This window comes from Peromyscus leucopus, chromosome 2, assembly GCF_004664715.2.
Source record: "Peromyscus leucopus breed LL Stock chromosome 2, UCI_PerLeu_2.1, whole genome shotgun sequence".
Taxonomy (NCBI): Eukaryota; Metazoa; Chordata; class Mammalia; order Rodentia; family Cricetidae; genus Peromyscus; species Peromyscus leucopus.
Window position 1 is genome coordinate 22058419 of NC_051064.1, and position 16810 is coordinate 22075228.

Sequence of the window (16810 nt, forward strand, 5' to 3'; positions counted from 1 at the left end):
GGGTTTCGGGCCCTGCAAGCACCAGCCTGCAGGAGTGAGAGGCTGACTGTCTGGACGCCACCCAGAGCCAGGTTTGAGGAGACATCTATTTGCTGGGGACAGAAGCACTAATGACTTTCCATCTGCTCTGTCCAAGGATGAGCTGCACACAACCTCCAAGATGGCTGAGAGTCAGAGAGCACCTCCTCAAATGCTTACCCAAAACCCTCACGGCCAAAGAAGCACTTCCCGATCCGAGACTGCAAGAGGCAAACTCATCAGACCTCACAACATTCATGCTGAGGAACGGTCGGTTCTCCCACACAAGCACCCCAAGAAGGAAGGCTAAGAACTCTTCAGTGGCCACCCAAAGCCTTTATAATCCAGGACAAAGTTCAATTACTTACATCACATTGTCCTTGTTGTGATTCTGGTATAATCTGGGTTCCTATGAAGTGTTGCATTCAAACTGCTTTAAGCTGAGTAAAACTGAAGTCCATTTTTTTTTCTGCCAGAAGTACTACAGAGCGGTGCTTGCCATCAGCAAGAATCAGCCTGAGTTCTAACTGTCACATTTCCAACTGTGGCTCTGGACAAATCACTTAGGGGTTTTTCTGCACCTCCGTTTCCTCATCTACAGCATGAGGTTAATATCTGCAACTGCTAGGGTTTCTATGGGTTTGAGATGAGAGAAGAAAGATGAGCAAGTGCTGGGTAGAGATGGTCACACTCTGCACACCCTGGAAGACGAGGATCACATCGGAGAGAAGCACTCTGGCTGGGACTCTGACCCACCAGTGCCAGCTCAGCTGAGGACCTCAGAGAGGATGCCATGAGCATCAAGGCTCACTTCAACATGCATGGTCAATCCAGTCACTAGCCTCATGAACAAACAGCACCCACCCCATGCCCACTGCCACTACCTCAGCCACACATGTTTCATCCCAGCCTGGACCACAAAAATCATGGCCACATCACCCTCGTACTCCATGGGAAGGGTGCCCAGCATGAGACCAGTGGAAAAGGACAGAGTCCACCTTCAGAATCATTCTGTATGTATCTGTGAGGTCCAAACTGGTCTTTTCTGCCAAGCTCCAAACATAACCACACACACCCTCTTCTTCCAAACTATATTCGAAGCTTGAATATGCAAACAGACAGCTGCCCTGGCTGTAGGGATCAGACCATTGTTAGCAGCACCCCTAAAGCCAGCACCGCGACCCTGACAATGAAGCCACTGAGCCGCGCTTGTAGACACAGAGCTTCGCTGTCCCTCCAGCAGTCGCAGCGATGCCGACTCGGCTCCCCGGCTTGTCACCCAGCAATCTAAAAGTAGAGTCACTAGAAAAGCCAGGCCCTCACAGGCCACACTGCTTCCTCCCACTTCTCTCCTTAACCTGCTCTACCTCCTGGATCAGCATCCTGCTGGAGCCGGAACACCATTAGCAAATTCACCTCCACAGTTTTACTACAGTAAAACCCGCTAAGTGTTTACACCCAAACCCAGCACAGGATGTCTGCAAGTCTCCAGGCTTGGGTCCTGGCCTCCTCCAACCTTTACAACTTACAGCAGCCGCTTCCTTTGTGCTCCTTACAGCTTCATTTTGCAGACTTACATGGCGAGCGCTAACCCCCTCTGGCCTCCGGGACCCTGAAATCTACCTACTCGTCTGCAAGACTTAGCTGACAGATCACTCAGTCCAAGAAACATTTTCAGAACACCACAGTAGCTGGATTGGGTAGAATTTCAAATTCCTACAGGTCACATGGCATACAAATACTGAAAGCAAAAAAATCGGTGTTAACGTTACTGAGTTATATTAAAATTAATGCATTGTGTGTCTTTCATCAACTATCATGTGAGCTACAAGAAAAACTATCTTTGTGTCCTAGTGCCTACTTAGAGAGGCTGCTAGGTTTCTTTTCCTACTTATTAAACAGTTTAATAAGTACAGGGCTCTTTTTTCTTTCTTTCTTCCTTTTCCCCCATGCAAGACGGGTTTCTCTGTGTACCCCTGTCTGTCCTGGAACTCACTCTGTAGCCCAGGCTGGCTTCAACCTCAGAGATCCGCCTGCCTCTGCCTCTTAAGTGCTGGGATTAAACGTGTGCACCACCACCACTCAGCTACAAAAAGCTTTTTCCTATTTTCCAACACACACACACACACCCACACACCCCACAACACCATAAAAATTCTAAACCACAAGCCTGTGGCAGCCGGACGGCTCAGTGGGTAGAAGTGCTTACCATACAAGCCTGGGGCTCCGAGTTCGATCCCAAGAACTCACACCACAGTCTCCTCAGACCCCACATGCACGCTGCGCGGTGTGCTCGGATACACAATAAAAATAAATACTTTTAAAGGATAAACAAGAGCTGGAAGAGCATCTTTCTTCATGATGAGCCATCTATAAAGCGCAGTGTAACGGAGCCGAAGAGCTGGCTGAGCAGGCTCAGCTGGCAGAGTGGTGTCTAAGGCGTACAAGGCCCTGGTCTGCCCTCAGTAACTATACAGCACAGAGGCACACACTCCCATTTCCAGAACTTGGGGGGCAGAAGCAGCAAAATTAGGATTTTAAGGGTAAACTGGGTTACCTGAGACCTTGTCTCAAAAAAAGAAAAAGAAAGAAAGAAAAGAAAAAAAGAAAGGGAGGAGAGGAAAAATTAAATGAAACTAAATTGTTAGCAGATGAGTAAAACAGGAATTTTTCAAAAGCAGTATATTAAACACCATTTATAAATAACATCCCCAAGTCAAAGCTCTTTCTTCTTCTATCTCCCCAATCTGCAATATGACAAAAATAAAAATACAGCTCTAAGCCACCCCCTACTCAGATGCAGAGCCTCCACTCACGCTAGCAAGCCCTGAAATCAAACATAAACCCAGTGATGTCCCTGGAAATGTGAAAGGCCACTGTTGTCTCTGCATTCTCGTGTTTCACACTTTGTTATGAGAGCAGACTCACACTGGCCAGCACTGGGGTCCACAGGCAACAGCCAGGCTCATTAGTTCTTTTTTTTTTTTTTTTTTTTTTTTGGTTTTTTGAGACAGGGTTTCTCTGTATAGTTTTGGTGACTGTCCTGGATCTCGCTCTGTAGACCAGGCTGGCCTTGAACTCACAGAGATCCGCCTGGCTCTCCCGAGTGCTGGGATTAAAGGTGTGCGCCACCACCGCCCGGCCAAGCTCATTAGTTCTACAATTATCCCCAATGCCATCAAAGCATGCACTACCCTGAGGAGAACATTTCTGTAGTTTCTGTACAATCCCTAAAACACAAACTCCATATTCAGGGGTGTGTTGTCCTGTGGTGGTGGTCTTGCGATTCCACACTTCTAGAAGGATTCCTATTTAGCTGAAGACACAGCTGTCCATAAACAGAGTGGGGACTGTTGTCTAAGACAGGGCTGGTGGATCATAGTTGACCAGTACTTGTTTGAGGAATTGTAAGCTTTCTCAACAAGGCTTTATCCAAAGAGCCAGAACTCACTAGAAAGTCGGGGCTGGCCTGATTTACAACAAAACAAAATGCAGTTCAACAGTCATTAGTGTCAACCTGTGAACATATGTTCTCGGAAGAAACTTTAAAAAGGAGCCATATTATGAAACCAAATGTGATGAGGAATACGGTCAATTAATAAAGGCGACTGGACAGTGGGTGGGAGTTAGCAACCAAGCAGGCCCTTCAGATGAAGTAAGTTAATGAGGATTCTCATTACAGTGGGAAAATCAACCTTGAGACTTAGGTCAGGACCACTAATCTGAGACATTAATAGGGACTCAAGCTTCTCCAAAATATTACACCATTTTCCTTAAGAAGAAGGGCATTGATATGCTGGAGGGGAGTGTGTGTGTGGCGCATGAACTTGAGTGCACATGTGTGCGGTGGGAGGGGTCAATGTCAGGTCTCTCCCTGACCCAGAGCTCGGTGGCTAGGCTGACTGCCAGCAAGCTCTAGGGATACACCTGTTTTTTGCCTCCCCAGAGCTGCACTTACAAGTCCATGCCATCACATGCTTTTTATATAGGTACTGGCTATCCAAACTCAGGCCCCTGTACTTATACAGGGAGCAAGATCTCACTGTAGCCTAGACTGGCCTTGAACTTGTGTCTCAGCCTCCCAGACAGCTTGGACTAGGTGTGAAGTAACACATCCAACAACAACAAAAGACTTTCTAATAGAGTGAAGCTAACAGGTAAGAGAACGGCCACATAGGATGTGGAATAGAAGTCTGTGGTTTAACAACTCTGGCTGCCATAATAGAATGCAGCCTGCTGTTGGACTCCAGGGCTTAATGTTGATTAAAAAGTGCAACCAGCTCTGCAAATCAAGAGCCCTTTAAGCCCTTCTGTGCTGGCTAGTCTTCTGTCAATGTGACACAAGCTAGAGTTATCTGAAAAGAGGGAACCTCAACTGAGAAAATGCCTCCGTAAGATCCGTCTGTTCTGTAAGGCATTTTCTTAATTAGCAATTGATAGAGAAGGCCCAGCCTATTGTGAGTGGTGCCACCCTGGGCAGGTAGTCCTGGGTCCTATAAAATAGCAGGCTGAGCAAATCATGGGGAGCAAGTCAGTAGGCAGCACCCCTCTATGGCCTTTGCCTCAACTCCTGCCTCCAGCTTCCCACCATGTTTGGTGCCTGTCCTGACTTCTTTTGGTGATGAGCAGTAATTTAGAAATGTAAGCAGAATAAACACTTTCATCCCCCAACTCGCTTTTGGTCGTGGTTTTTAGTTGCAGCAACAGAAACCCTAACTAAGATACCTTACTACTTAGTGAGCTTTCTAAACAGTGAAAATTAGAAGTAACATTGAAAAACCAAACCAAAGAAACTAGTAAATTAGCCTCAGCGTAATAAAGGCTTTACGAAAAATCTACAGCCAATGTTCTACTAAATGGGGCAACCTGAAAGAATGACTCTTTCTTTTCCGGGGGGGGGGGGTGTCTCACTATATAATTAGGGTTGGCCTGGTACTTGGGGTGATCTGCTTGCTTCTGTCTATTCAACGTGCTATTTGAAGTCTTAGCTAGAGCAGTAAGGTAAAGAAACAAAGAAGAGTGATACAAATTATCTCTACTTGCACATGATACCATCCTGTCTTCAGAAGGCCTAGAGACACCACTGTAAAACTCTAGACTGACACACACTTTCAACAAAGTAGCAGGATCCAAAATTAGCATACAAAACCCAGTAGCTTTTCTATGTATTAATAACAAATTTGCCAAGAAAGAATTGGAGTGGAGGAATCAAATTAGCTTTTAGAATATTTTAAGAAAATTTGGAACTAGGAATGAACTCAATCAGTGCTATAAAAGACCTATTTGATAACAACTTTTTTTTGGTGTTGAAGGTGGTAAACAAGACATTCAAAGGAAAGGCGTCACATGCTCATGGATGGTAGAATTAATGCTGTGAAAATGTGTGTATTACTGAAAGTAATCCCCGTAAAAATTCTAATGACATTCTACACAGAACAACAACAACAAAAGTAATCTCAAAATCATACAGACACACACACATACACCCCAAAAAACAAACAGTCAAACCAACCCAGAGCAGAAAAAGCAATGCTGGAGTTACCACAATACCTGATTTCAAAATGTACTACAGAGCCACAGTAACAAAAAACAGTAAGGCATAAATATGTATCTAGAGCAATGGGACAGAACAGAGGACCCAGGAATGAACCCAGACAGCTACTGTTCCTAATTTTTGACAAACATCTCAAAGACATACTCTGAGAAAAAGCCTCTTCAACAACGGGTGCCGGGAACATAGAATATCCACCCTGCAAAAATCTCAATCAAAAATGGATCAGAGACCTACTGGACTGGTGCTCACCCTTCCTAATGCTGCGACCCTTTAGTATCGTTCCTCATGATGTGGTGACCCCAAACCATGAAATTATCTTCACTGCTACTTCATAACTGTAATTGTGTTACTGTTAAGACCTGAGACTCTGCAAGTTCCACAGCCAAAACCAGATGCAGGTATAGACAAGGGCATTTGCTCTACAAGGACTCCTATAGCTGAGGACATAATTTCAAAAACTGACATATAGGCACAAGTGCGATTAAAATCTCTACACAGCAAAGAAACAGCCAGCAGATCAAAGACAGCCAATGGGATGGAAGAAAATCTTTACCAACTATGTATCTGACAGAGATTAACATTTATAATCTATAACTCCAAACAACCATCCAATCAAACAAAATGGACTGAACAGACAATTCTCCAAAGAAAAGCATGTAGGTGACATGAAATACATGAAAAAATGCTCATCATCCTTCACCATCAGGAAAATGCAAATTGAAACTGTCCTGAGATTTCATCTCACTCCTCAGGTAGCTGGATTCAAGAAAACCAACAATAACAAACGCTGGAGAGAATGGAGGCAAGAAGGAGCCCTAACCACGCCAGGTGGGAATGTAAAATGGGCAGCCACTGTGGCAATCAGGGTACAGGTTCCTCAAAAGACTGAAAACAGAATTTTCGTGCCTCAGCTCTATCCCTCCTGGGTATATGCCTGACCCAATCCAAGTCAGCGCACCACAGAGAAACGTGCACATCCGTGTTCACTGCAGCACTATTCACACTTGTCAGTGAATGGAAACGGGCTGAGATGCCTATATAGACAAAGAAAACATGACATGTACATATGTGTGTGTACAGTCGTAAGGATGAATGTAATTATACCATTTGCAGAAAAATTAATAGATAACATCATGTTAAACAAAATAAGCCAGAGGCAGAAAAACAACTCACGTTTTCTCTCCCATGTGCAACCTAGATCCATGCATGTACGCACATGCACAAACACATACACACACAACCAGAAGGGGGTACTCTATGTGGGAAAATGATGGATTGGGGAGGAACTGGGCAAATATGAACAAAGCACAATGACATGTCTATTAAAATACTACAGTGAAAACCATTTTGTATGCAACTTAAAGTTAATTTTAAAAAGCACAAAAGTTTTGAAAGAACAATTAAATCAGCATAAAATGTGGTGCATCAAAAAGTAAAATCAGCCCTATAAAATAAAATAAAAAATTTAAAGCCCTACTATTACAATGCACCTAAAAGCATAACTAGTATATAATAAACAGCAGACAGCAGAATAAACTAGTGAAAAGGGGAGTGGTACAAGTTGAATATCAGATAACACACCATCACACCAAGAAAACCAGCCCTACTCTAGCAGAGGCCCTAATACCTGTCCTCGGACCAGGCAACCTAGTGCTTTGTGTTCTCACTTACCCTGAAGTGCCTACATGCTTGACGCCACACAGGAGCCTTGACACCCTAGCTCGCACACACTCCCTGACTTCACACAGAGTTCCTGAGACCCTAGCTCACACACACTCACTGACTTCACACAGAGTTCCTGAGACCCTAGCTCACACACACTCCCTGACTTCACACAGAGTTCCTGAGACCCTAGCTCACACACACTCACTGACTCCACACACAGTTCTTGGGACCCTAGCTCACACACACTCCCTGACTTCACACAGAGTTCCTGAGACCCTAGCTCACACACACTCCCTGACTTCACACACAGTTCCTGAGACCCTAGCTCACACACACTCCCTGACTCCACAAGGGAGCTTTGGGACTTAGCTACCACATCCCCATGGTTTCTTCACCTTACTCCTTTTGAGGAAGGCAGAGAACTGTGAGAGGGAAACACAAAGAACTTGGGTTTACTACAAATAACACAGGATGTTAACAAAAACTACTAGCATTAAGTTCTATGAAAGTTGCCGGGCGGTGGTGGCGCACGCCTTTAATCCCAGCATTTGGGAGGCAGAGCCAGGCGGATCTCTGTGAGTTCGAGGCCAGTCTGGGCTACAGCATGAGTTCTAGGAAAACACAAAGCTACACAGAGAAACCCTGTCTGGAAAAACGGGGAAAAAAGAGTTCTATGAAAGTCACTATATAAAACACCCAGAAAAGAGCCCTTTACATTTGTTGCTATTGCAGGAAAGATATGTCCTTGGTACAGTAAATATTAGATTTTTAAGAAAGGAATAGAAAAGAAAACTGAAAAGATCCCAAAGCTTAATTTGACTTCATGTTTCAAATACATGTGTCATCTTTACATTCTACAATCAGACTTCCAGGCATGGCAGCCTAACCTGATGCAAACCTGCCTGGCCTCCCATGGCAGGTTGGGTCTCAGCAAACTTTCCTGTAAACACCAGCTATGCTTGGTGTCGGCCTGGGCCATCTGAAGCCAACATCAGGACCCTGCCTAGACTATTGCTATAGTGTTGCTCATTTTCTAGAGGACATCTTATTCGTTTGTTTGTTTACTTATTTAGGTGTGAGAACAACAGAAAACTTTTCTGAAAGAATTAAATTCTTAACAGTAACACATTCTAAAGCAAAGAATTTTACCATGTAGTTAAGAATTAACACTGAAGATCTACATTGTTTTGTGGACTCAATTAGAAAGTAGAACATGGAGAGGAAGTATATAGTCAGCTAAGATGTCTTTTCCCTAAAGCCCAACAGAGACATGAGCCACTTTGGCTATGTGGCACTGTCTGGACCTGCAATCCAGCAGAAAGGATGAACTCAATTAGACATTCCGGTGCTGACCCAAACCAAAACTTCCCAGGAGCCTCTCAGAGCACACCGTGAGTGCCACACTGAGAGATGCACACCTGACCACTTGTGCCATGTTCTCAGATGTCACTTTTATTTAATGACAGCACTCCGGAGGTCACTTTGGCACTCAGAATCCCACTCTCTGGGCTCACAATTATCTTTTCTGACCTGCCAGGGTGGCTAACACAAGGGAGACATGCTACCCATGCACATTTGAATCAGGTGCAATTGGCAGGATGAAAATTAGGCAGACCAACACAAGAGAGAAAAGCACCACCATCTAGCCAAACAGGGAAGGTAGACCACTGTGAACAACACTGTTCTCTCTAATTCAGGACCACAATAAAATAAAACAAAATCATACTCTAGTAGATGTTTAAGGGTTTAATGCTTCTAACTTTTGAAGAACTAAAACTTTATTCCTTAATTCATAGTATTTCCTTATCTAACATTTCAGAGCTAAAGCCACATGTAGACAGGGAGGACAGCAGGGAAGGTGTGTGGTTCTCTAAGCGGTGGCTTTGATATCCCGTGACTCCAGGAGGGCTTTGGCTAGGCTCAGGCTAACCTGCCAAACATCTTTACACAACAGGAGACAAACATTGCCTTGTACAGATTTTCCTGTTTTTCCAAAGCATAACAGCCTGAGATCGATCCTTTTTGTCCCTTTCTATCGGGAATAACATCAAAGTCAAGTCTACTATGGCAAAATACACTCCTCCTTAACATTCTGCTTATAAAAGACTGCAAAAAAGTCTCTAGAGAAGTTTCCATCTTCCATCCGTGGCTGCTCGTGGCTTCCTTGCCCCCCACTGTCATTTGGTGGCACCAAGAGGTCAGAAGTAGGGCCACACCACCCTTTCCTGCAGAAACCAAAGCCGCAGCAGGTTCCTCTGTCCATTCCACTGAAGCTCTCTCTGCAGATATCTCCACCATGGTCCACTCCTGCCTCTATTCATGTGTGTGTGTGTGTGTGTGTGTGTGTGTGTGTGTAGCATGTGTGTGTGTAGCATGTGTGTGTATATCCTCTTCCGCTGGCATGAGCCAAAACAATGTCTTTTTGATTTTCCAATGTTTTGAACCAAACTAAATTATAGCACGTGAGTGTTTTGAAGGGAAAAAAGAATCAAGAAGAAAGAAAAAGAAAAGAGGTAGGAACTTAATTCACAATGTACACACTCGCTGGGAAGACAGCTGATTACATGGGTGTCTGGGCCCGTTTCATTCTCACTACCAAGGCTGGTTTAAAGATTTGCTTTAATTGCGACCTCCATCAAGAAGCCGTACAAATACGGAACACACTGAAAATATATTTTAGTTTACCAAGACACCGGGCTTGCTGACTGAATAAGTATTTCTTGGGTAAAAACACCGTAACTCTGTAAGAGCATAACTGAAACAATGAAGTCCTCAGAAGGACACTGCTAACAAATAGTAACTACTATTGTTAATGGTAATTACAGGAGCGTGCAAAAAGCACTCCTCATGTGTTTTTTTACTTTGTGTGGTTTTTTAAAAATAAGAGTGGTATGTTTATTTTCTACTTCACAATAAAATGCTATCTTCATTCAATTGAAAAATAACATTTTCATTTCTGCTAAATTTAACACCGGGGGGTGTGGGGGGGGGGAGAGAGCAAGGAACAAAATGTGTTCCTAGAAACCGCAGCAGCGGCAGCCACACAGCTTCATTTAATTCAGGCTTCGGTAGTCAAGTCACAATCCTTGGCCAAGTTCCCCTCTTTCTGTACATTCAAAGAATCTTTATGTAGCTAAATGGACCACTAAATCCTTCAAGAATCAGTGAAAGGAAGCACTTCCTCCAAATTCTCTCTCACTTCACAGAGCCCATGCATGCACAACAGAAACCACCCTGAAAGGAGGATGCAAATCCCCCGAGAATCCTTGCACATGCAAAATGCATCCTCTCCAGCCACAGAGGTCCTGGCTTTATTTCCAATATTAACAGCCAATATTTGAAAGCTATAAAGGCACCCAGGGAGAGCAATACAGGTATAGAAAAATACATTACAAGAAAGAAAGAAAAAAAAAGATGGTTCTACTAGAGGAGTGTGGCCCAGGGGGAGCCCATTTTTTCTCGTTGTTAGGATGCAAAGTGTCTTTATTCTAATATGCTAGACAGCTGTTCAACCTGTTTCACCACCATGCGATGTAACTGCTTCAGCCGTGTTATTTTAGTTTCTCCAGCACAGGAAAGACACGTGGCATCATCGTATTTTGGTTATCAAGGTGGGGGATGTCTACAAACTCAAGCTCCTCACTCTTCACAGAACCTAGTGGGCTCCAGGGGGGCAAGGAGGCTGCACCAGGCCCCCTCCATGCCTCCTTCATTACCAAGGGTGTGAGGATAATGTGGACCACCAGCAGGTCACTTCCTCCTCGTCCACTCAAAGGACAGCATGTCTGCGGGCAGAGCTGCACCTCCTTCCCCACAGGCTGCAGGGAAAGAGCGAGGAGTTACTAGTTTACATTTTTTCTTTTCACTTGTTTATTTCCTCTGTTGCAGCCCTCTGTAGGAAAATTATTTTCTGTATAAACAAATTCATCAAGTTAACTTATTCAAGAATGGAAATAACCGGTATCACATAGCATTTTGCAAAACAAAATTGCCACTGTTGTATTCCACTGCGTAGACACAAACTGCTCTGGCAATTCAGCCCCGGCACTGACACAACCAAACCCCCTATTACCTTCATCACTGCATACTCAATTTACATAATCATTCTGCTCTGCTATTCAGAATTTACATGGAGCCGTGTGCATTCTCGTTATCCTTGATTCAAGGATGCTATTTCCTTGTAGACGTAACTGAACAAGGAGACCACAATTGACATACTCAATTCATCTGACCAATAGCAACAATGTGGTTTGACAAAATAATGGTTTGGTTTGTTAATTTATTTAACATCTCAATGCAATTATCCTATGTTTGGACAGACAATCCTGAAAGACCATCAACAGGAAAGCTTCTGGGGACAGTCCTTGCCACACTTCACTGTAAATCAGCCAGTGGTCACACACATGTTGAGGTTATACAAGCCAACAGAGGTGCTACCGACTCTCACCATGCCCCTCCCCAACATCACCCCCAAACATGGCCTGCTAAGTCTCTGGCACACACCCCATCCGCTTTCTATCACTTGAATATCTCCACATACATCAATGCATTCCCGTCAAAGATTCTCAAATGATTAATGCTAAAAACAACTTTTACTTGTACAGCTCACAAGGAGACAGCTAGTGAGGACCAACAGCGAGAAGGAAAGAACTATACTTTCTTCCTGAGCGAAGAAAATACCCTCCTGCTCCTATAAAAAGAGTATGTGCAGGCCCCATTCAGGAGCTGCGCTAAGCGCTTACAGAGACCCTAACTCATGCTCAGGATGACAGCTGCTGGCCGGCCCACCCTGGAGAAAGCCCTCTCTGAAGCTCTCTGGATGAACAGAGATCTGTAGCTGCCCCAAGGAAACGCTGCACACCCAGTGCTGACCCCCTGGCAGCCCACAGGTGTCAGAAAGTTGCTGCATGGGTCACTATTACACACAGCATTTCCGAGTCTCCCACCCAAGTACTCGACAGCGGGTAAGGGTGTGCTCAAGTAAACTGTAAACACAGGGCCTGCTGATCAGATTCGGGCTGAAGGGGGTGGTGGCAAATTTATGTCAGAATCCCAGAATGATTCTATCCAGTTCCACAATTAGGTTAAAAAGGAAAGAAAGAAAGATTGAGACAGAGAGAGAGATCAAGATAATTACAATAAAAACTGAAACCAAATTATCCTGGTACTAGAAGTGTTGGTGATACACTTCTAAAGGCCAGAAAGCCTCTTTGGTACACACCTTAAGAAGAAAAGACATTCTTCTTCACATGAGGATTGACTGCTCTCCCTGGGAGGCATAAGCATGTGCTTCCTCACACCCAAGCACAGTATTATATCTGGGCAGTTACATACTTTAAAAACAAACACACTGTCAGACTAAAATTTTTAGCTGCATCTTACTTATTCACCATTATCATTCCAACACTTACCTACCAATAAGCATTTAATAAAATGTCTCTTTAATAAATGTAAAGGTTTTGTAGTAAGTTGTAGGCTTAGAAAAATATTCATCAGGAGAAAAGGTGTTTTCAATAAAGAGAGTAGATACTGAGGAATCAAAGCCCAACTGTAAATACAAAGTTATCAGTAAGTTTGAATTATTGCATCTGCCATAAAAGACGTTCATGGAAAAAAATTAAATGATTATAATTTACATCATCAACACACAGCATATCCACAGATTTGAGTTATCTTGCTGTTCTTATCAGGACACTGGAAAGTCCTGCCCTTTTGTTCACCTGGTACAACTACCATCTCCTCTGTGTGCTGGTGTGCCTGTACACGTACACACAACAGCCCACCAGCAGAAGCGCCACAGCTAGCCATCCCAGACAATGCAGGCAATGGCACAACTGAGTATGTGTGCACACAAATGTTTATGTGCGCACACAGGACAGAGGTCGGAGCATGCTTTCTATCAGAGTGTGCAAACAGGCTCAGATTAACCAAGTCTGGCCATACTTCCATCTGGAAACTATATTTTCTAACATGAGCCATATTCTGAAAAATAGATTCAGATGTTTGGAACTGGTTCAGAACAGTTGTTAGAAATGTTCAGAACAAATGAAAAAAATTAGTCTTCAATGTCGTCTCTCAGATTTTCTTACTGAATAAATATGCCTTCTAGGGGGTCGGAGAGTTGCTGGGAGTACAGAGCAAAGAGGCTCTTTCCTGTTATCTAAAGTCCCCGCTGTTTGTCCTTGAAGCCACATCTAATGATGAGTGCTACTGAGTTTCTCCCACGCTGCCCACAAGGACTTCAACCTGCCGTGGAAGGCTTACCCTGCCAAGTAGACACAATTAATTCTCTTTCAGATTCTGGAGATGGCGCTGAGATGCTCAGAGCCTTCCAGGGGCCTTGCTTCCCCTGCGAACTTTCCTATCAGTTACCGAAAGAGCCAAGTAAAGTTCTGGCTTGTAAAATAAGAAGTTGGTTGCTAAATAAAATTTTTTATCCAGTAAAGACTCTTCAATCAACAGTTTGTAGCTGTGGAGTCCTAAAGTTTGGAATGCACAAAAACCTTCACATTTACTTCATTCTTGAGCGACAGGTACTCAAGAATAATATGAAAAGCAACAGCCATTCCACACCCCATACCGCCCACTGCAGCCGGGGGCTGCCTGGCCTTGTGGCCTTGTCCCTACCCACAGCCTACCTTGACTTTTTGCTGGATTTCGGTTTTGGTGTGACAGTTTTTGCTTTCTTTTCCTTTGGCTCTTTGGGGATCTTCGGGGCTTTTGGGGTCTTGGGCTCTTTCTTCTCCTTCGGTTCCTTCAATTCCTTCGGATCTTTTTTGACTTTCGGCCTTTTCTTTTTCTTTTTTTCTTCTTGGGACCCATCCAGTGAGTTCCTGCTTAGTTCTTGGTTATCAACCCCACCAGGGAAGTCATCTTTACCAAAATTTTTACTGGGATCCCCTGCAACAATGTGGTTGTTTTTCTTTTTCTTCTTCTTCTGCTGTGGCTGCTGTTCTAATGACGGCAGGTAATCGTCGCTCTTCACGAGCTGAGCATTCTGTCCGCTGACCTGAGTCATATCCGGCACTGGCTTCTCTAGAAAGGGCTCCGATGGAGAATGCTGAGAAACACAAATGGGATTGAAATTAGCTTCTCATTATTCAAAGTAAAGAAAGGAACTGAAAGTCAGTGACTGGTGCTTCCAAAGTTCACCCTGTACTCAAGGAAGCAGACTTCTACAAAAATGGGATTTGCCATTTTCTTTCAGCCTGGAAATGTTTGTTTCTTTATGAAGAATGCTTTTAAGTAGGAAAATGTTAAATTTGTTATGGAGTTAGATATTCTGCACCTTTCAACGGCAAGAACACAGGATGAGAAGTAAAGCATGGATTCCGTCTGCAGAGTTCTCGCCCCATGGGAGAGGCAGTACTCAAAGATAGAGAATACAATTGCTTTAAAAAAGAACAAGTATATAAAACATCGAAAAATTCTAATATTAAAAAGTGGGGGATAGAGTTAAGTACAACATAAATTTTATACAGTCATTTCTGACATCAAATTGTCTAGATTAAAATGTCATGCGAAACAATGATTTTGCATTGGCTAACTTTCTTAAAGAAATATGAAACGTGGACAATCTTTTCCCTAACTTCTTGACATCATTTATATAGATATTAACTGATGAAGAACTCAAACAGTGCATGTGGGGTACAGTGTGGAGAAATCCTGAGTGCACTAGGGAGGTGCGCAGAGTGCCTTCTGCACATCAGGAAAAGCTGACCAACAGGACGAGACTCTGAGAAGTAGGCTGAGATCAGAGTCAACGATGCCTGCACTGATCGACCTCACAGCCCAGGACCCGAAACCCACAGGGCAGAGCAGGCATCCGAGGACTCTTCCCATTTCAACAAAATACCTGAGAACATCTGCAACTTTCAGTCATCTTCTGCCTTTTCCTACATTCCTGTGAGATAAGTGATCTTATGATGTGCCCATCATGGGCTTCATGACCTTAACATCACCAAATACCCCAAGTCAGACCTTTGGACTAAGGCAATGAACCTTCTGATTTCAGTTGGGGACAACAACATACTAATATAAAGCAACCTGTCCGAGGAAACACAGATCATAAAGGAATCGATGTCCAAGCTGATACACCTTAGACCTATAAAAGTAGAGCAGAGCGGAGGCCAGGCTGCCCCACACAGACTCAACACTGCACAGCAAAAGCTAAGTATTACTGTGGGCAAAGGAGGAAATCCCACATTTAAGTACAGGTAATAGAAATCACATCTCAGTATCACATACTTATTGTATCCCAAGCCACATACTGAAGTTTGTATGTCCATTTACCTGAGTCTACAAGAAAATCTTAGTTATTTATCTCCATCTTTCAGAGAGAAACTTAAGAGTTCCAGAAGGTCACGTGGCTCCCTGGGGTCATATAAGGAGAGACCTGAATGCAGCTTTCCTTCACCCAGTGTCTTCTGACTCGATCTAGCCTCTAAAAACCTTACACACAGGAATACTTCTAGGGAGGCGATACAAGTTTCATCCCATCTCCAAGAGGCTCTGTGACTGTCCCCAAGACAACATTTTACAAACTGAAAACACAGCTAGAGAAGAGGACAGTTCACTGTTCCCACCAAAGCCAGCCCTGGCGACTCTGAAGACAATCACATTCAATTCTTGAGCCTCACCAGCAGGAGAGAAGTGCCCCAGAACCCGGAGTTGAAACATTAGAACTCTAATCCAGGCCCCACCACCACGCTCTCTGGAGAAGACACTTCACTCAACCAAAGTTCGGCTTCTTCACCTGCTAAGTGAAGGATTTAGATCCCAACGTTTCTTCCAGAATCTGGGAAAGCTGAGCATGTAGCTTAGAGGTACAGCACCTGCCTAACACACATAATACCCTGGGTTTGATCCCCACCACTCCAAAAAAAAAAACAAAAAACAAAAAAACAAAAAAACGACAGCAGCAGCAACAACTCGGTATTAAGACCAACATATATATAATTTTTGCTGTTGTTTTCTGAGACAGGGCTTCTCTGTGCAGCCTTGGCTGTCCTGGAACTCTCTTTGTAGACCAGGCTGGCCTCGAAATCAGAGCTCCACCTGCCCCTGCCTCCTGAGTGCTGGGATTAAAAGTGTGCGCCATCACCACCAGCAGACCAATCTTAAAATACATATTGCCCCTTCTTGGTCAGAGCAAAGAGGGAATGAACTCAAAAAGTAAAGGCACGTCAGAGGACAGAGAGGTGAGCACAGTATGAGGAAGAGCACACCGGTGCACACTCACACGCACCTCCTACACGGAGGAACAAAATGTGCCTATATTTACCCCATCATTAGACAGAAGTGTGAATTCTAGAATGCAGTGTGGCTACGAGAAGCCACCTAAAGGAAAGAGATGCAATGTGAACCTAGGCTTCCTAAAGCTAGCACTTTTATGACTCCATGCTCTCCTCCTGAAGCCTTACACACAGGCATCTTTCCAAGAAGGAAAAACTTGAAACCAGAACAGAACTAAGTGAACACTGAAGTCACTGCTGGCCTCTACTTTCCCTCACAGACACCCTCATGTCCTAGTGACCTCAGCCTAGGCATTAGCTAAATATTAGTTGATCTGAC

The 16810-nt window shown here is 44.0% G+C and overlaps 1 protein-coding gene across 4 annotated transcripts in view; it reads right to left on the bottom strand.

The window, feature by feature from the left end:
• Positions 1–16810, bottom strand: part of Chd7 (chromodomain helicase DNA binding protein 7) — a 182658-nt gene that overhangs the window by 69163 nt on the left and 96685 nt on the right. For all 4 annotated transcript variants that reach the window (XM_028878517.2, XM_028878514.2, XM_028878511.2 and 1 more), the window contains exon 3: positions 13876–14297. In XM_028878517.2, coding sequence (XP_028734350.1) covers positions 13876–14297 — 422 coding nt within the window. The remainder of the gene's footprint in view (positions 1–13875; positions 14298–16810) is intronic.